Source organism: Balaenoptera borealis, assembly GCF_965194805.1.
Source record: "Balaenoptera borealis genome assembly, chromosome: 10".
Taxonomy (NCBI): domain Eukaryota; kingdom Metazoa; phylum Chordata; class Mammalia; order Artiodactyla; family Balaenopteridae; genus Balaenoptera; species Balaenoptera borealis.
Window position 1 is genome coordinate 2,945,841 of NC_138874.1, and position 19,857 is coordinate 2,965,697.

Consider the following 19,857-nt stretch of genomic DNA (forward strand, 5'->3'; position numbering starts at 1 on the left):
AAGGTCTCTCAGCAACTTGCAAACGTGACCTTAGGCAAACCCTTTAAACTCTCTGCCTCAGTTTCTAGAAAATGTAGAACAAATATAACACCCATAGAGTTACTGTGAGGCTCAAGTGAGAAAATGAATATGGATTGATTTTTAAGGTATAAAGCAAAATGTAAGCATAAGGGGATAATGATGAAAATGATGCTGATGATGGTGGCAATGATGATAATAGCTAACATTTATCAGGCACTTACTGTGGAACAGGTACTATACTGGGCAAATATCTCATTTAAACCTTCCAATCGTCCTTTAAGATGCAAGTACTCACTGTTATTCTTCCTATTTTAGAGATGGGAAAACCAAGGCTTAAAGAGGTTAAGTAACTTGCCCAGGATCACATAGCTAGCAAATGGCTGATACTTGAGTTATTGTTGTTACTACCAGAAGCATTTTTTTTTTCCTACCGTCATGAGTCCTTTATATTTGCAAGTCTTAAGGTTGGTAGATTTTTTTCAAGAGTCTGGTTAAAAGCCTGAATAGGATTTTAAATGTTTAATCCATTTAGGTGCTCAGATAGGCCCTGGTTACTATTTTCTTTCCTGAAATAAGACTGATTCTAATTTTTAAAATATTCTACTTCAGGCCCATAAAGAGAGGGGATATTTTGCCCCCAGAAAAAGGCCGAGAGGTTGCAAAGGAACTGGGCATACCCTACTACGAAACAAGCGTATTTGACCAGTTTGGAATCAAGGATGTGTTTGACAATGCAATCCGAGCCGCCCTCATTTCCCGCCGGCACCTGCAGTTCTGGAAATCCCACCTAAAGAAAGTCCAGAAACCTTTACTTCAGGCACCATTCCTACCTCCAAAAGCCCCTCCACCGGTCATCAAAGTTCCAGAATGTCCCTCCACAGGGACGAACGAAGCTGCCTGTTTACTGGACAGTCCTCTGTGTGCCGACGTCCTGTTCATCCTCCAGGACCAGGAGCGGATCTTTGCACACCGAATTTACCTCGCTACCTCCTCTTCCAAATTTTATGATCTCTTTTTAATGGAATGTGAAGAAACCCCCCACTGGAGCGAAGGAGCTTGTGAGCAAGAGAAGCAGAGCAGGGATTTCCAGGGGCGGCCCCTGAGTCTTGACCCGGACGAGGAAAGGGAGGAGGGCACCCCAAGGACATCTCAGGCCGATCAGTGGGCGTCCTCAAGCCAGAACCTGTCCCAACAGGAGACCCCGGGGCTGGAAGCCGAGGGCTCAGCGGCGGAGACACAGACCCTGTCGGGCTGGAGTAAGGGCTTCGTTGGCATGCACAAGGAAATGCAGGTCAACCCCGTTTCAAAGCGGGTGGGCCCCATGACTGTGGTCAGGATGGACCCCTCTGTCCAGCCAGGCCCTTTCCGGACCCTGCTCCAGTTTCTCTATACAGGGCAACTGGATGAAAAGGAAAAGGATCTGGTGGGCCTGGCTCAGATTGCGGAGGTCCTAGAGATGTTTGATTTGCGGATGATGGTGGAAAACATCATGAACAAGGAAGCCTTCATGAACCAGGAGATTACGAAAGCGTTTCACGTCCGGAAAGCCAATCGCATAAAAGAATGTCTCAGCAAGGGGACCTTCTCAGGTGAGTGGGTCCAATGGCAAAGTCATCGATACCTCTGGTTGCCTTTTATCAAACGTTAGCCAAACACGAGGAGGGGAAGGGTAACCGTCGCTAGCATACATGAGTACTCTTCCCCTACGTACCTGAGTTACATGTATTTTACTTATTTCATTCTCACAGACTTGAGGGTTAAATGTGATGAGCTCCGTTTTGCAGATGGGGAAACTGAGGGATAGAGAGGTGAGGTAACTGGCCCATGGTTATACAGGTGGTAAATGATTGAGCCAGGATTTGAATGCAAGCTGCCCCCTAAAGCCCCATGCTGTCACAGTGCTTCTCAAGGGTAGGTCGAGTTACCCCTGAGCCTCAGCCAGTCATTTTGATGCTCACAATTGCCCTTCAGGATTCCTTCCCTGATCAAGTCTGTTTTGACCCTTCAGCACATACCCATGACAAAAATCAGTGACCTTTGTTCCCGAGGCCACTGAAATCCTTGAGGCCATTTCGGTGACCCTCTGCATTCCCATCTGGAAAGCCTCATCTGTCTCTAATCCCTCTCCTTTCACTTCTCACCCTCCTTTACCCTGCTCATCTGTGTCCTTCTTGCCCCTTCGTTGTCTTTGATAACTGTACCGAGGGCTGCCCACAGCGCCCTTATGTAATTGCTTAAGCACCCTGGTGGCCTGTATCCAAGATGGATGACTGGCCCATGCTTGTCCTACCTTACAGGCTTGTGCTATTTTTGTTCTGTAATTGTCCTTTCTGTGTATGTTTCATTGTAAAAATTTGACTTCCTGACTTCTATTTATAGGGATACGTCTATTTTTCTCTTTATCTTTCATAATGCCTGTCATAGTAATACACATGTAATAGGTGGTAGCTGAATCTGTTCATTAATTTTGAAGCTTTGAGTAATATTTACTCCAAACATTGACCATCATGGTACAGAAGCAGTCTTGAAAGTTAATGAAATGTTACAAACCCACAGTAAAGTAAACAATAGACCTTAAGTGAAAGTGATGAAATCTCCCTTTCCTTACTACAGAGGTATATTAACCAAATACAGAGTGGGAGCTTTAATTGGATTCTGTATTAAAAAAAAAAAACTATAAAATACAATTGGGGGTAATTAGAAAAATTTGAATATGAACTAGATAATGGATGATATTAGAGAATTATTCCTAATTTTCTTAAGAATAATAATGGTATGGTTATCTAGGAGAATGTTCTTATTTTTAGAAAATTCTTTATTAATAAAGTAGTTAGGGGTGAAGTATCATGCTGTTAAAAAAATGTCTACATAAATATAAAATATATATATAAATATATGTAGAGCTAAGGCAAACATGACCAAATATTAAGCATGTGAAAAGCAAGTTGTCGTTGTACTATTCTTTCCACTGTTCTCTATGTTTGAAATTTTTCATAATAAGGATGAAAAAATATCCCTCTCCTTTACGTTACTTTATGGTTCAGAGAATTTGTGTTGTGACCCTGTCTGTAATTTTAACTGCTTACCCCTTAATCCTCGGAGGACGCGGTGAGAATTGGGTGCCCAAGGCGGGGGGTCGGGGGGTGCCGGGGAGGATGGGAAGGGGTGGACACAACAGCAGTGATTGAAGGTATGGAGGAGAGAAGACGAGAGGTGTAGGCTGAGGCGCGTGGGTGGAAGTCTCTCGGGGAGGTTGCCTCACGCTTGTGCTTCCTCCATCCTTGGGCAGATGTGACATTTAAGTTGGACGATGGAGCCATCAGTGCCCACAAACCGCTGCTGATCTGCAGCTGCAAGTGGATGGCTGCCATGTTCGGGGGGTCGTTCGTCGAAAGCGCCAACAGTGAGGTAGGTGCCTTCCGAAAAGCCCAAGCGGCATCTTCATGAATGTGCATGTGTATTTATATTAGAAAGTGTTTAACTGGCCAGAGGACTTCGATTCTTTAACTGCTAACTTGGAATAGGTTTGTTTGTTTGTTTTGTAATTTTTCTTTTTTTTTTGGCCACACTGCCGGGCACGCAGAACTTCCCTGACCAGAGATCAAACGTGGTCCCCTGCGGTGGAAGAGTGGAGTCCTAACCACTGGACCGCCAGGGAAATCCGGAATAGTTTTTTAGGCAGTGCTTCAGTGTCAGGTCCCCATCTTCTTAATTCTGCAGTTATGAGGAGCTGTTGTCTGTCGTTCACTTGCTCTGTGTGAGCCTCTATGTGCTCCTGTATCCTTCCATCCTCACGGCTCTCCTTCTGCCTGAAAACATGCTCAGCTATATTTTTTAACAAATGTCACCATGCAAGGTACTCTCAAAATCACATCCAAGCGGGGCAGACTGTCTTCCAGAAGGTGGAGACTGAAAAGTGTCTTTAGTCACTTAGGTCCTGGGCTCAGCTCTGCTAGTAACAGACGGGGGAATCTTAAAAAGCCACCTCCTTGTGCCTCGGTCTCCTTATCCGCAAGACGGGGGATGCACTAGGTCACGCTCGAGGTGCCTAGAGCTGCAACTCTCCCTGAGGCTCTGCCCTGATCTGTCTCAACTCTAGGGTTTGTCAACTCTAGGGGAACAGTAATGGAGCAAAGAGTGACTCCTCTGAAAGGCCTCTTGGAGTGCTTGTTACATCTAGTAGAAGCCACTGGGTAACCTGTCAAACGCTGGCCCTGTCTCCAAAAGAGGGATATGCTTACAGCAGAGCACGCAGTATCTTGGAGACCCTGTATCTCTACCTTTTTACAAACTGTTGGAAAAGACAGAAAAATTCCCTTCAGGCATTTCTAACTTTAGTCTAAAGGTAGGCATTTTTTTTGTCGAGTTTTACAGGTATTTCTTAACCATCTTTTTTAAGAAAAAAAAAACATGGGGACACAAGCTTATTGTCCTAAGAGGCTTGTTATGCTTATCTCAGCATCTCTCCAAACTTTTAACAGAAATAACAGAAAACAATAGCTAACTTTTCCAAGGGGGGGCCCTCACACCAGAAATCCGAGCCCTCCCTTTGTGACCCAGATGCCTGCATTTGCATCCCCAAGTAGGGAAACAGAACCCTAGAATCACAAGCCAGGATAGCCAGCTGTCACTAGGCCACCCTCCTGCTTCCAGAAAAAACTACAGCTGCTCCTAAACCGACCCCCAGCCAAAGACTGTCTGCTGTTGGGGGAAAAGATGTTAGAATTATCCTGATGACCTCTTCTGGCGTCTGCCAGCCTTTGTAAACCAGGAGGGCCTTACCTGTAGCTAAAAGAAGTCTTTCCTGGGCCATCAAAGGTGTTTGGGAGCATCGTTACTGAGACGACAACAGCTGGTAGAGGCCGCCCAGCGAAGAAAGGGCTGTGAGGCTCAGATCCCCAACTCCTCTACGTAAAAAGCTGAGTGGCCTCGGGCAAGTGACCACCTTGCTGAGCTCCAGCCTCCCCATCTGGAAAACACGATCGTAACCCGTAACGTGGTTGTGAGGTGTGAGAGTTGGTACTTGCAGAGTATCTCGTAAGCGCTAAATGCAAAATGACCTCAGTCCTATTTGGATGCCGGTAGCATTGATGATATTCCTTCCCTCTCACTTCCAAGAAAATTGGGGGAAGCCACCAATTCATAAAACCTCATCCAGGGTCTTCCCTGGTGGCGCAGTGGTTGAGAATCCGCCTGCCAACGCAGGGGACACGGGTTCGAGCCCTGGTCTGGGAGGATCCCACATGCCACGGAGCAACTGGGCCCATGAGCCACAACTACTGAGCCTGCGCGTCTGGAGCCTGTGCTCCGCAACAAGAGAGGCCGCGATAGTGAGAGGCCCGCGCACCGCGATGAAGACTGGCCCCCACTTGCCGCAACTAGAGAAAGCCCCCGCACAGAAACGAAGACCCAACACAGCCATAAATAAATAAATAAATAAATTAAAAAAAAAAAAAAAAAACCTCATCCAACTGGCACGTCGCCGACTTAGTAATCTCCTGAGATAGAGTCCAGAGGCTCGCTTCCCTTCTCTCTCCAGCTCGCTGAAGTGTGTGCCGAGGGTGCCGCAGACAGCCTGCTTTCACCCAGCGGAGAGAAGTTGATCGAGGTCAGGAGCCCACTGTCCCACAAAGGGACACTGTCGGAGCTGACCTCACAAATGCTAATCCCCTTTATCCCTTCCCAGAATGGACTGTAATTGTTTCCAGATTAAAATGTGCGGGAGAGGTGACCAAAACAAAAACTTGGCAGCCGACGTGAACCGCACGTGTATGCGGCGTCACAGCCTCTCCCGCACCTGTTTAGCTTCACCCAGGGACCGCACCTGGTTAGCTTCACCCTGCCCCCCACCCCCTAAGGACTAGGTCACTCACCATTGAGAACTGCAGCTGAGCCTGATAGGGATGTAGAGATTCAACCCAGCTCAAGACACAAAGGCCATGGAACCAAGCAACCGAAGGTCTGTGCCGGGGCACCTCGTATACAAAGAATGGCATGAGCTGTGGATATGTCCAGCCTTTCCTGCCCTTTCTCCTGATTTCCAGGGTAGACTGTAATTTACATAGTTATGAACTCTAGTCTCAGCTTGACCTTGGGCAAGAGGCTGACCCTCTTTAGACCTGTGTCCTCACCTCTAAAATGGGGACCACAAGAGAACCTTTTTCAAAGGGCAGGTAAGGCATGAGGATACGCGTGTAAAGCATCAGATTTGGTGCCTAGAACATGCAAAGGCTCAAGGAGTGTCAGTGACTATTATCCTGGAGGATTCTTGTCAAATTGTTGCCATGAGGAGCTCAAGATCTTTGCCCCCCAAAAGCCTTCAGGTAACGAGCCCCCAGTTCCCTTCCTAAACTAGCAAAGTGTAGTAGAGATGGTTATGGGGGTAAGAATAGGCTTTTGGTTAAAGGCTCAATAAATGCTTAATGGTTAATGTAGGTGCGTATTCACATGGGCCTTTTCTTTCTAGGCCACATTTTAACTCTTTGTCTTCTGAAAATCTGACATCCTCCACAAAATCCAGCCTCTTTTTTTTTTTTTTTTTGCATTAATGGAATTCACATGCATATCCAGAAAGGAATAAAATATGCCCACTGATGTTCCTTTAACTTTTTTTGTCATTTAATATTTAAGAAGACACTGTATTTTACTTCTGTTTTTCTCATTACTTTTAATGTAGCAGTAAGCATAATTTTCTCCCCAGAGGTACTCAGCAAGTGGTTCATTAAAAATGCATGCCCGGCTTGTAGGAAGCAATGCTCTGGATCTAGAATACTTTCTCATTCTCTATGAGACCATCTCTAATTATAAGCCTGATAGTCTGAGCTGATCTTCGCAATTAAAATTTTAAACCAACTAAACTGGAATATGGGTCGTTGTTTAGGGTAGCATTATATTCTTATATTTTTTAAAGCTACATTCAGCAGGTAGGGCACAACATTTTTAATTCCATTTCTTTTATTTGTATTATTTTTTAAAGTTCTATAAAAATGGTCGCTCTGTTGCTATTCAGTTCATTATAAATGTTGAAATCACAGAAACAGCCTTTTAAAGAGAATCAGCAGTGAGGGGAAAAAAATGCGTGTTCTGAAAGTGTTTTAGTTTTTTCTCATTTGCTGGTTACTTATGAGGGTCCCTAACATTATTTGCCAAAAAGAGCCATTGCTTTAAATAAAAAATGTTAGTGTTATATTAAGCAAGAAGGAAACAGTAGGTCATGGCTGATTACAAATGTCAGAATGCTCCGAAGACAGTGGAAGCGTTGGGCCAGGGCTGCTTGCTGGAATCCACTGTCATCTCCAGCTGCCAGAAACAATTTCTTTTCATTTAGGATGTCCATTTTGCCATTACTTAGAACACACTCTTAGCAAAAATTGCTCAAGTCATCTGGGTATCTTCAAAGTCCATAATCTCAGTGAAGAAAAGCTTTAGATGTCATCTATTCCAAACCTCTCCCATGTCACGGATGAGGAGACTGAGGCTTAGAGAGGGTGAATGATTTGTCAAAGGTCACACAGCATTTTAGCAACACATCTCTGGGCCTGCCCCAGCCTCTTGCCCTGTCCTCCAAGCCATTATTTTCAGAAACAGCAGACATCCCCATCCCTGAGAGAACAGGTGCTCGTAGGAAGCTCTGGGACTTTTTTATATTTATAATCACTAACACTTTAGAGCACTTAGCACTTTGTAAAATGTATATAGTTTTACTATCACGATGGCCCAAATTTTAAAGTTTCACAAGTTAATTAACCTTCAGTTATCTAAAAAGTGTACTAATCCAAGCACCATTCTAGAGAAGTGAAATTTTGCCATATGTCATTTGCCATATTTGCCATAAATAAATTCATGTCTGTATAAGATAAACGCATGTGTACATAAACATATATACACACAAATATAACCAGTGTTAGATTCACTGGAATAGCAATTACAATACAATAGCTTCTTTATTTTAAAATGATATCAGTAATGGTTTCTACTTGCCAGGTTTTATTTATTGTAGAGGTTGTGCTAGAAACTTGAAATGATCACACTTGTCAAGTCATTGATGGTAGTAACCCATGCAGCTTATTAATAGAATCATAATTGTTTTCGCTCTGTCTCAGAGGGGAGGGGGTAATTTTCTTAATATTTCTAGGAATTTTTCTGGGCCCTCCCTTTGATACACTTAGGGAAACTCTAACTGTCTGAAAGGATATTCCCTCTCTGAAGTGGCTGGTGTCTATGCAGGAAAATTATATAGATGGTTGCTATAACTTAAACAGTTCTGCAGCCACACCACTAGAAGACTGCAATGGCCCCAAGGCCTTTGTAGATTGTGGAGGCATTTTATGTGTGTGTGTGTGTGTGTGTGTGTGTGTGTGTGTGTGTGTGTACATATATATACACACACACACACATACAAATATATGGAGAGAGATTAGATATATAGTATAGATGTAATCATATATAATATACAGATATAATCATATGTAATTCATAAATATAATCATATATAGATATATATTTTTCTATGCTGTATAGAGAGGTTTATTAAGTACCAGAATTAAGAAGTCTATGACTCGGGGCTTCCCTGGTGGCGCAGTGGTTGAGAATCTGCCTGCCAATGCAGGGGACACGGGTTCGAGCCCTGGTCTGGGAAGATCCCACATGCCGCGGAGCAACTAGGCCCGTGAGCCACAACTACTGAGCCGGCGCGTCTGGAGCCTGTGCTCCGCAACAAGAGAGGCCGCGATAGTGAGAGGCCTGCGCACCGCGATGAAGAGTGGCCCCCGCTTGCCGCAACTAGAGAAAGCCCTCGCACAGAAACGAAGACCCAACACAGCCAAAAATAAATAGAAAAAAAATAAATAAATAAATAAATAGCACAATACAACGGATAGTCAGCCCTTTGTATCCACGTGTTTCATATCCATCGATTTAACCAACTGCAGGTGGCTGACTGTATAAGGTAGAAAAAGAAAAAAAAAAAGTCTATGACTGTTCATCCTTTTGAACTTAGAAACCTAATTCTAAAAAACTGTTAGTGAAATAAGGTGCTGTCATGTACTTTTCTTCCTTACCATGAAGGGTTTCCAGTCCTGCCCAGCAGTTCTGAACATAGACTTTAGAATCATATTTCCTGGGCTCAAATATCAGCCCCATCCTCCTAGCTCTGTGACCCTGGACACCGGACTTAACCTCCCTGAACCTCCATTCCTTTATCTGTAAGATGGCAAAAATAGTAGTCTCTTCCTCCTAGGGAGGATATAAGGATCAAAATAGATAGTGCATGTGGGAAGCTTATTAGCACAGTACTTTGTGCATAGGAGGCCTTCTCTTAGGTTAATTCTTATCATCATTCCAAACAGCAAGCCCTAGTGGCACCATTCCGTGTTATGCCAGGGTACATCTCGTGGAGTTCGAAACCTAAAGTGAAGAATACCTGCTATAACGTGTATATATCCCTGTTGATCCAGGCCCAGCCATTCAGAACTCTACTTCCCAGGCAGTCCCTGGTTCCCCAGCAAAGTCTAGCATGTAGGAATATGGGCAACAGCTACGGGTACTCAGGAGGGAGATTCGGGGGATCCTCCAGGGAACAATTCCCCACACCCAGCCATTCCCCTAGATGTCCCAAGCACAGGTTTCTCTGGATTCCCTGCATCTGCTGATACCTGATACTGTTCCAGTAGTTCTGTATCTATGCCATAGGAAAAATACAGTGTGTGTGTCATGCTAACATATACTTTTTAATTTTTTTTTTTATTGACGTATAGTTGATTCCATGCTAGCATTTAGTGAAAGAAGGCTGGAATCAAGCCAGTCACTGTGGCAACTAGGGGGGCTGCCCGTCCTCCGTTTTGACGTCGTAGAGGGCTGGGCTCTGTCACATGTCAGCAACAGTGCAATCTGCAGCTACCCCCACCCCACGCCTGTCATGTTGCTAGGAGATCTCTTTCCCCACAACAGAGTATTATAAGGTACTTGCCAAGGAGGGCCTATAATGTCATCATACATTTACAGCCCATTTGTCTGATTTATAAGCCCAAACAGCCATTTAAAACTTCCAAATCAGGCTTTGTCAGGCAGCCCCACTCTTTTGTCATCTACAAATCAAACGGTTATGTTTAAAGCCATAAATAGTAAATGACTTCTCTGCACAGCCTCAAAGCAAGGTGTCCCAGACTCACTAACAGTGAATCACACAGTGGGGAATATTTACAAGCAGTAGAGCCTGAAAATGTGCCCACTGCTTTCTTCAGCAGAACTTACCTTTTCAAATAACATTTCAGGTATATCTCCCGAACATAAACAAGATGTCAATGCAGGCGGTACTGGATTATCTTTATACCAAGCAGTTGTCACCTAACTTGGACCTGGACCCACTGGAACTAATTGCCTTGGCAAACAGATTTTGCCTGCCACACTTGGTTGCACTTGCAGGTAAGGCTGATGACTCAGGGCCATGTGGTGTCTGACTGTCATATTTATCAAAATCGCATTTAAGCAAAAATAAGATTTCCAGGGAATAAAAATTAATTTTTTATCACCCAATATAGGACTGTCTGGTACAGGGTGATATGAACTGATCAAATGTATCAGACAGCCCAATTCAATTCAGCAACTATTTTTTAAGCACCTACTTTGTAGTAGGTCCTGCTGATGCACATTTAAAGCTGAGTAATGCATGGCCCCTGCCCCCAAGGCCCATGCTCTATGCCCTCTGCCTCATTTGTGGGTGGACCACAGAATTGGCAATAAAGCTGTTGTGTCCATTTATCCCCATAATGTGTGTTCAGACACAGTGTCTAAGAACGAGGCAGGGGGCTTCCCCGGTGGCACAGTGGTTAAGAATCCGCCTGCCAATGCAGGGGACACGGGTTCGATCCCTGGTCCGGGAAGATCCCACATGCCGCGGAGCAACTAAGCCTGAGTGCCGCAACTACTGAGCCTGCGTGCTGCAACTACTGAAGCCCACACGCCTAGAGCCCGTGCTCCACAACAAGAGAAGCCACCACAGTGAGAAACCCGCGCACTGCAACGAAGAGTAGCCCCTGCTCGCCACAACTAGAGAAAGCCCGCACGCAGCAACGAAGACCCAACACAGCCACGAAAAAAAAGAAAAGAAAGAAAGAGGCAGTAGGAGGCAGTGGTTAAGAACATGGGCTACAGATCCAGGTTGCCTGGGTTCAAATCCTGGCTCCACTATTTACTGGCTAGATGATTTCCTACTTGATTTAACTGCTCTGTGTCTCAGCTTTCTCTCTCTTTAAAATGGGGATCATAATATTCTACTACAGAATTATGAAGATTAAATGAGTTAAGAGATTATATATATATAAAGAGAGAGGGAGTCCTTAGGAACAGTGTCTGGCACCTAGTAAGCGTTATGTAAGTGGTTTTCTTAAAGCTATTTTAGAAAATGTTCTGACATTGTCAAGATCATTTTGGGAAAAAGAGAAAAAGGGAGACTTGGTTTAACTTCACAGAATCTTATGTATCATTTCTAGATTTGCTCAGTTGGTAAGCCAAAGCAGGTCAAAATAAGATATACGCTTTCGAATAATTTTTTTCTTGAATTTAAACCTTGTGCTTCATTCACCAAAGGTGTCAATTAGCAATAAGGGTGTTTATGGCTACATTTAGTTGACTCCTATTAACCATGAAAGCAGAATAGTGCCTGCTTTGCTCACTGGCTTATCCACTGCACGCAGAAAAGTGCCTGAGCATATGTGGTTCTCAGTAAAGATCTGTTGCATCATTAAATGAAAATGAATGTATGAACAAACCAACCAGTCATATCTGCCCTTGACTTTCTGCCAGTGTCTTTAGAGAAAAGATTTATTTCTCTGTATTCCAGGTTTCTACTACACTCAACCAACTGGAGATCAAAGTTTTCTCCTTACCTCCCTTCTTCACCAGTTGGATAACAAGAGATGGTTGAAGTATTGCTATTCATTTTTTTAAACGGTTTTTAACCAATATACCTGAAGTCATAGATTCAAATGAGTATTGCTGCTTTTTAAATACTAACTCTAGGAGGCTGCAATGGGCAATTCTTTTTTTCAGAAGTAAGAGTCCCAAGCCATTTGACTCTACAGTTTTTATAAGTATTTGTCCTTTGAAAATAAATTGAATTTTTTTAAATAGTCAAAAGTAATTCGGAGGCAAATCTGTTGAACAAGGTTTGCGATCAATCTTGAAGTAGTGCCATTTTTGCTTAAATATTAAGTGTAGTGATGCAAACATGGGACTGATTTCTCCATGAAAGAAACTGACCCAAAGAAACCTTCTTGTGTGAACTATAGACTTCTATGTATGTTTACTTTTCTTATTAAATGCTGTTATTAACCGTTATGATTATTTAGTAAATAGCTTCCTAAGGTGATTCCTTTAATCCTTTATATAGTGTTTGGTGTGTAGTATAGAGCGTTTAGACCAGAGTGTTTAAAAATCAGTTTCTGGGGTGAAAATGCCTTGCAAGACAAAGTGTTAAACGAATATCAAGAAATATTGCAGTTCCCTAAAATTTATAACCCAGTGACTCCTCTGCGAGATTTAGTTCCAAATAGTTCTTTGTTTGTCAATCGAGCTGAGGAAGCTTGTGTCAAGAAACCATCCCAATCTTGATACCCTGTGGACCAGATGGGGGCGTATTGACTAACAAGTAAGTATGTATGGATAGAACCAGAGCAGAAAGTAAGCATGATTTGGACCACATACTAGAAGAACAGATGCAGTGCTAGAGATGAAAAAAGAATACATCAGCATCAAGGAGCCAGAAATGCCGGGCCAAGACTGTACCCACACGTCAGTGCCAGAGGCGGGCAACAGCCTAACAGAGGCAAGAGACAGCTCAGTCTCAGAACCACAGTTTGAATTCATCTTAGAAGCCTGGAACACAGCTTCGAAGCAGAAATGGCTCTCCCATCTAGACTTGTCTGACTTCTGGCTGAAGTCCCCCCACCAGCCTTTGGAATCTGAGAGGTTGAACATGTCCCTTGTCTGCTGCTGATGAGACACACGTACACATTCACAATTTTAATTCCCCATTTGGACTCATTCCGGTTACTCAGTCTCTCCACGGTCAGAGAGTACTGAGAATTGGAGGGATGTGAATGGGGAAACTGTCAAGCAGGACGATATGACGGAGTCTAGAGGATTCTAGGCAGGTACCGGCCTGTCCAGAGCAGCACGCTCCAATAGAACTGTCTGCAGTGATGGAAACTTTCTGTGTCCGCATTGGCCGATAACACGTGAAATGCGGCTTGCGTGGCTGAGGACCTGAGTTTTTTACTTTGTTTACTTTTAATTATTAATTGAAGTTTAATAGTCTCAGGTGGCCAGTAGTTACCATATTGGACAGAGAAGGTCTGGAGGACTCTGGCTAGTTCAGAAGGCTAACAAGTATCCCCGGAGCCGCTGGTGCCCTGGCTGGAGACCAGGACTCCCCGTACCGAAAGGCCACGCGTCAGAGCGGGCTCGAGATTCAGTTCACGTGGAGCTGTGAGCCAGACTTCCTCCCCTCTTGGCTGGTCCCGGACCACAGCTTCCAGGCACTAACTTTCTCCTGCCCCCTCTCCTCCCCAGAGCAGCACGCTGTTCAGGAGCTGACCAAGGCCGCCACGCGTGGCGTGGGCATTGATGCGGAAGTGCTCTCTTATTTGGAACTGGCCCAGGTTTGTAGCAATTTGCCTTTCACCTTTTCAGTGTGTTCAACCAGTTCGTGTAGCGCTGATGAAACATTCCACTGTTGCATCTGTCTAAATAAAGATGTCACCACCGAGTCACAGAGGCCCCCCACCGTGTGCAACGAGAAGATCTGAGAGTTTTACGTTTCATGCACCGTTCACCCTGCTGGGCTTTGTTTGAAAAAAAACAACAAGGACCCCACCCACACGCCAGCCCCCTTGTGCCCCCCCCCACTCCCCCTGCCCCGAGGCACCAGCTTCACATGTGGGAGAACAACTCGGGGCATGGGAGGAGAAGGCATTCTCTCTCCTTTTTTGAATTCTCAAACACGGATTGGCCGAGATCAGACAGTTTCTAGAATTTCGTGAAGCCCAGTGATGGATGCCTCACGTCTCACTGCAGCTCTCCTGGGTTTTTTTTTTTACATCAGTACTTGTTACTATTGACGTTGTGATTCCATAATCCCCATACACACTTGTCCTCTTCCTCTACAGAGGGTCTGAGATCCAGCCTCGGCTTTGTCACTACATAACTTACTTAAGGCACAAAGCTAAACTCTGCCTCAGTTTCCTCATCTGTAGGAAATAAGGATGGTAATTCACACCCTGTCAACCTTACAGATTATTTTGAGAATCAGGTGGGAGAGAATGTTCCAGAAAGAGCACCAAAGAGAGGAAGCCCTCTCATAATACAAGGCACGTATACAGAGTTATCTAGTCCCTGGCCTAGACTTACGGGCAATGAGTTTACACTCTGAAGGAACTAAGAATAAACTCTTTCATTTTTTTCTGTGGCCTATTAGGTTTGGCTTTCTCCATTCCCTTTCTCAGGGCAGTGGTTTACTAAGTCTTAGGTCAGGCAGCTTCAATCGAGATTTCTCAAAAGGGAAAATGGTGGATCAGGACTTCACAGCAACCTGGTCATTCTGACTTAACATGCAGCAAGGATTTGTTATTTTCTCCCCCTGCACCAGGCACCACCCTAGACAAGAGGGCATGGAGATACAAACACGGTAGATTCTCTCTGCCCTTGGGGCCATCCTAGGCCACTGAGGGAAACAGACACAAGCACAAATTACTAGAATCCAATGTGAAAACCAACCTCATAGAGGTTACAGTTAAAACTGAGAACAGACATCAATCACAAGTAAAGTCAGCAAGCCCCCATCAACACTGACTGTCCAAATTTGGAATTTGGGGGTGTTTTGAAACAGGCCTGGAGGACAGCTTATGACTTGTGCCCTCTCCAGTAAGTATTCCTCCTCGAGAACAATCAAATGACCCAGAACTTCATATAGGGCCAGCCCACTTGAGGTAATGATTTACAGTTGTGTCTGTCTGTTTGCTTTGTGTTCCCACCCCGTGCCCTCCCCCGACCCCGCCCACACATACACCCTGCAAAGAAATGATTCCTGCTAAGCTCTGACAAGCCTTGGCAAGAAGAGTTTAGGACAGAGTCTCCCACATCTTAGCTCATTTGTTAGACCCTAACCCGAGGGGTAAGTATTTAACAGTCAGCTTGGGGACAGGAGGGACCCTGATCGGTTGCATTTTCCAGTTTCCGGGGTGTAAATACCCCTACCTGGCCAACGTTAACGACTTGAAGTCACCGAGCTCAGAGTACAGAAGGGGCGCCCCCAGGGACACTCCTGAGCAGGTACAAGCCAAGCCCAGTACAGCACTGCTCTGCTCTGACTTTCAGAAGGAAATCCATTATCAAGAGATGTGGGAAGCACCTGCTAAAATTGTGTGTCATGTTGGGATTGTGATCTGCAGAGAGGTTCTTGAGTTAGTTTCCGAGGACGTTGGCTTTTCTCTTGGCCTCTGTTCAGGGCATTGACGGGGGCCCTGGAGGAAGTGCACTGTAGGTTTCAGGGGTTCACCTGCTGGGAGAAACTTCAAGAGCAACAGACAACAGAATGGATGTCTGAAAGGGGCCTGGACAGAAAGAGTGAGGGATGGGGGCACCTGCCAAACTTGGGGAGGGAACGGGGAGTAGACTGTGGATTTTTGAGCATCGGGTGTTTTGCAGTCACAGCTTCCTCAGCTGCCACTGTCCTGAGCATCTGCTCAGAAAGGAGAGGGTGGATCGAGTGTCTGCATCCCTCCCTCCCCGCCCGCACTGCCTGCTCTTCTTATGTAACCAAAGGACAGGTACAGGACAGTCACCCACGCTGCAGTGCTCCTGCACTGGCCTTTCATGCTCCTCTTTCAGATCTCTGGCCCCAGCCAGCTGAGCTTTGACATGCAACACGGAGGATTCTGTTGCCGAGGCTTCCTTGAACAGAGATGACATCGCTGCTTTCTGCTGTGGGCTGGTGCCTTCCAGAGGCCACGGCCACTTATCATTAGAGGGCAGGTGGAAGGGGAGAGGAGGAGGGCAAGGCGTACTTTAGACTCCTGACCTGATACAGTGATCATTTTTAGCGCACATATCCCAGTGTGGGGGGGGGAGGGAGGGTAGGAGTGTGCCAAACGCTTACACGTGGCTGGCGTCGGAACCATGGCCAAAGTCAAAACCCTGTAGTCAAAACAAGAGGTTTCCGAATTAGTCCTCTGGGCCCTTTATTTCTTTGACCCGTACCATGGCTTTTTATTTCTTTGTAGCCCCACTTTAGAAAACAGAGTCTGACCCCCTTTTGGTCACTTCCTTGCAGTTTCACAATGCCCACCAGCTGGCCGCCTGGTGTTTGCACCACATCTGCACCAACTACAACAGCGTTTGTTCCAAGTTCCGCAAGGAAATCAAATCGAAATCTGCAGGTGAGGCCGTGCGGTCCCCATCTGTCCATTTCTCATCACCTGTGACTGAAGGGTTCACCTTCACTGCCCTCGAGAAGGAACACGGGCAGCCCCCAGCTCACGGAAAATTCCTTGTACGGTGGTCACAGATTCATGTGACGTGACCCAAGGAATTGGAGGTTGGAAATTGTCTCTGGAGAACTTCCCAGCCGGGGGGGATCTGGGCGGAGGGGGGCATCAGGATGCCCTGCTGTGGAGCGGGCAGAGATTGTTGGCTCGCCCTTGTCCGGGGAGGCAGGCTTGGGAGCGAGCTTACGCTCTGCAATGAAGGGATCCTGGGTTCAGGCTCTCTGTGTCCAGCTGTGTCATTTTAGGCAAGTGATTCTACCTCTCAAAACTTTGGTGTCACTGCCTGCCACTGGCCCTACTCATAGTCTCTGCCCATTGGGTTGTTAAGATGAGCACACGATAGTCCTATATGAGAAGCCTAAGCACAGAACCTAGCACAAAGAAGCCATGAATGAAGAGCAGGTATCATCATGTGCATCTTTCCTTCCCCAGACAACCAGGAATACTTTGAGCGGCACCGCTGGCCCCCTGTGTGGTACCTGAAGGAAGAAGACCACTACCAGCGAGTGAAAAGGGAAAGAGAGAAGGAAGATATTGCACTAAATAAACATCACTCGAGACGAAAGTGGTGCTTCTGGAATTCATCTCCAGCGGTCGCCTGAGGCAGAAGAGAAAAAAAAATCAGAAATCTGACACACCACTTTTAAAAGCACTACTGTAAAATTGGTCTTACTATTAGAGATGAGGTGTAGTTCAGGTGTCAGGCACTCATCTTCCTCCACTTTCATGCATTTATCTTTGTTGGGATCAAAGCACAAGCTCACCATCCATGAGCCTGGACAAAAAGGGAAGTTGACGCTCACTGCATTCCTTAAACTTGTATATTTTTTGTTAGAAGGCTTAATAAACTTTAGTCCGTTATCTCATTTCTTTTTATACAAAGGAAAACAAATCCAGCTTTCAGGTTTCGAATTCCAGATTGGAAAATATTTTTATATGGTCTCTTGTAAATGAAAATACTGTGTATTACTTTATTTTACAGGCCACACATTAACCATGAAGTCGCCCTGTGACTCTCTTTGCCCATGTGACCACCAAGCATTATTACTTAGAGGGTTATCCTTTTGTCGTGAAGTAAAGGGTTGGAATGAAATTCCTCAAAGTGCAAGTTAGGGAGTGTCTCATCTTTGTTCTGCCGAATAGCATCGGTATAATTACAAAGTCAACTCCAAGAACGTGTAATATTTACAGTATTTGCCATGTAAGTGCTAGTAATTATATGGTTATATGTGCCATGTAAAATATAGTGATATCACATCTTCTGTTGTGTAAAACATCTAGATTTAAGAGGATAATCTTTATAATCATTAGAAGGGCTTAATAAATCCCAGCATTATCCAGGGCAAACTCTCTGGTGGACCTGAATACAGAAGATACCGTAAGAGCATTGGTGTTCGGATTGCTGTATTAGGACGTACATCTCTCAGTGTTCCTTGATCTTGCCATGTTTCTGCATGCAGATTCTCCGCTGACTTGAATCGAGATGGGCAAGGGAAAGGGTCCCCAGACTCTGTCCCAACGTCTGCAGGCTTGTCACACCTCCCCACCGGAAACAGGCTTCCTCAGGTCTCTCACCTGCGGCCAACTTCACTTTGTAAGACCCATATTTTTAACTCTTCCCAGGGAAAATTCACGTTGCTGCAGAAGTAGACCAAGGCAGACCACCCACCCCTGCTGAAATTCAGCGGGGCCTGTGAAGGCACGAAGCTGGAGGCTGGGTCGTCTAGGGTCACTGCATTCTCCAACGCAGACGGGAATTCTACTCCAAGAGTCTAGGAAATGGTGCTATTGTGAGTTAGTGCTGACCCTTTGTCATTCTGAGTTTTCAGTGTTAAAACAGAAAGTATTGAGCAAGGGAGTTTTGAGAGGCCGTCAATCACTGCTTCTCTGTAAATTAAAATGTTACAGCACTCACGCAGAGCATTTTAAGGCCACACTTCCATACCTGTCATGGGATGTTGTATGGTGGAGGCTGGGACTTTTTCTATCAGGAAGTCAATTTACTGATGCTAAAAGCTGTTGATTTTTTTTCTAGCTTTCTGAAGTTGGAAAAGAGACAGTTGAATCCAAACTCCAATGTTGACAGCCAAATATATTTGAAAATCTATCCAGATTACAGATGGACATTTATTACTGGCAGTGGATACACACCACATTTGAAAGCTGGGAGAGGCCCAGCAATAAAGAGGCTCCTTTACCACCCTCTCATGACAAAGGAGGGGGCAGTAGAGTAGGGAAGGATGGGATGATTGTAAATGCATCTACTTTAGTTTTGGGTCAATAGGTTGTAAGTCATGAATGGAAGGAGAAAGGAGACAGAATGAGAGGAAGAATCGGCATATATCCCATCATAAAATGGTAGAAGTTGAGTTTTCGATGAGTAGTCAGAATTGAATTTATACAACCAAAGCTCCCATGTGATTGTAATCTTGCCAAAATGTAATGGACATATAAATGAACCTGGGTATAAGCAATAATATCCACTAGTGTTTGTTATCAGCTGCTGTAACCAAGTGGCTGGTTCATTTGGTTGACGCTGATTATGGCCTTTTAACCATGGTGGTTTGTTTTGTGTTTTTTATTTCACGAAAAGCCAGTAAAATCGTTTAGCTATAAAATGCTTCCAGTTTTTCTTTAAGGACTACTGTCATTATCATGTGTGTAATTTTCATTGCTTTTTAAAAAAACTATCAAAACTTTAAAGGTGCTGGGTCATGGGGGCTGTGTGTCCTCTAGGAACCAGGCAGCTTAAATGACCGTCATCTTTGTCTTCAGTATTGCCAGCAGAGTGCAATGCCATGATGTAAATGAGGGGTCTGGATCTTTGCTCTTGGCTAATATGGTTATGTCATTAGACGTGGTACAGTTCTGGAAAAAACAAAACTGATGTCTTCACCCTAGTGGACTTCTTATAATCGGATTTTGGGGGATTCTACCAGCAATTAAGTCAAAGTTTGCATTGGTGGACTCATGAAGATCAGTTTTTTCTTCAGAAGCAGATCTGAGAAAAGCCTTTGGAAAAATCTGTAAAAAATTTCTGGACTTCTAGGTAGTGTAATATTTGCCCAAGCTCAGAAGGAAGAATGGTCTCCAATGAGGTCACAGAGGGGGATTTTCTGAGTGGCAAATTCCCTATGACTCCATGGAAAGGAGTTGACAACTGTAAAAAATAACCGCAGGAAAAAGACAGTGAGTTTCCAATACAGTTACACACCTTTTGAAGGTGGGTGGTCCAGATCAGACACCTTTTACATAACGCATACCAGTGGGGTCTTACATATAGAAAGTCTTGGTC

General features: G+C 44.8%; 1 protein-coding gene across 10 annotated transcripts in view; it reads left to right on the forward strand.

Moving 5' to 3' along the window:
- The window catches only part of RHOBTB1 (Rho related BTB domain containing 1), a 69,893-nt gene extending 50,713 nt beyond the window's left edge, over positions 1-19,180 (forward strand). For 7 of the 10 annotated variants that reach the window (XM_082407437.1, XM_082407442.1, XM_082407439.1 and 4 more), the window contains 6 exons: positions 631-1,610; positions 3,311-3,429; positions 10,293-10,443; positions 13,591-13,679; positions 16,349-16,454; positions 16,995-19,180. In XM_082407437.1, coding sequence (XP_082263563.1) covers positions 631-1,610; positions 3,311-3,429; positions 10,293-10,443; positions 13,591-13,679; positions 16,349-16,454; positions 16,995-17,164 — 1,615 coding nt within the window. In that variant the 3' untranslated portion in view covers positions 17,165-19,180. Of the gene's footprint in view, positions 1-630; positions 1,611-3,310; positions 3,430-10,292; positions 10,444-13,590; positions 13,680-14,905; positions 15,006-16,298; positions 16,456-16,994 lie in introns of those variants that run through there. The other 3 variants (XR_014249008.1, XR_014249007.1, XM_082407441.1) reach the window with 3 other exon arrangements.
- Positions 19,181-19,857: the final 677 nt, after the last annotated feature.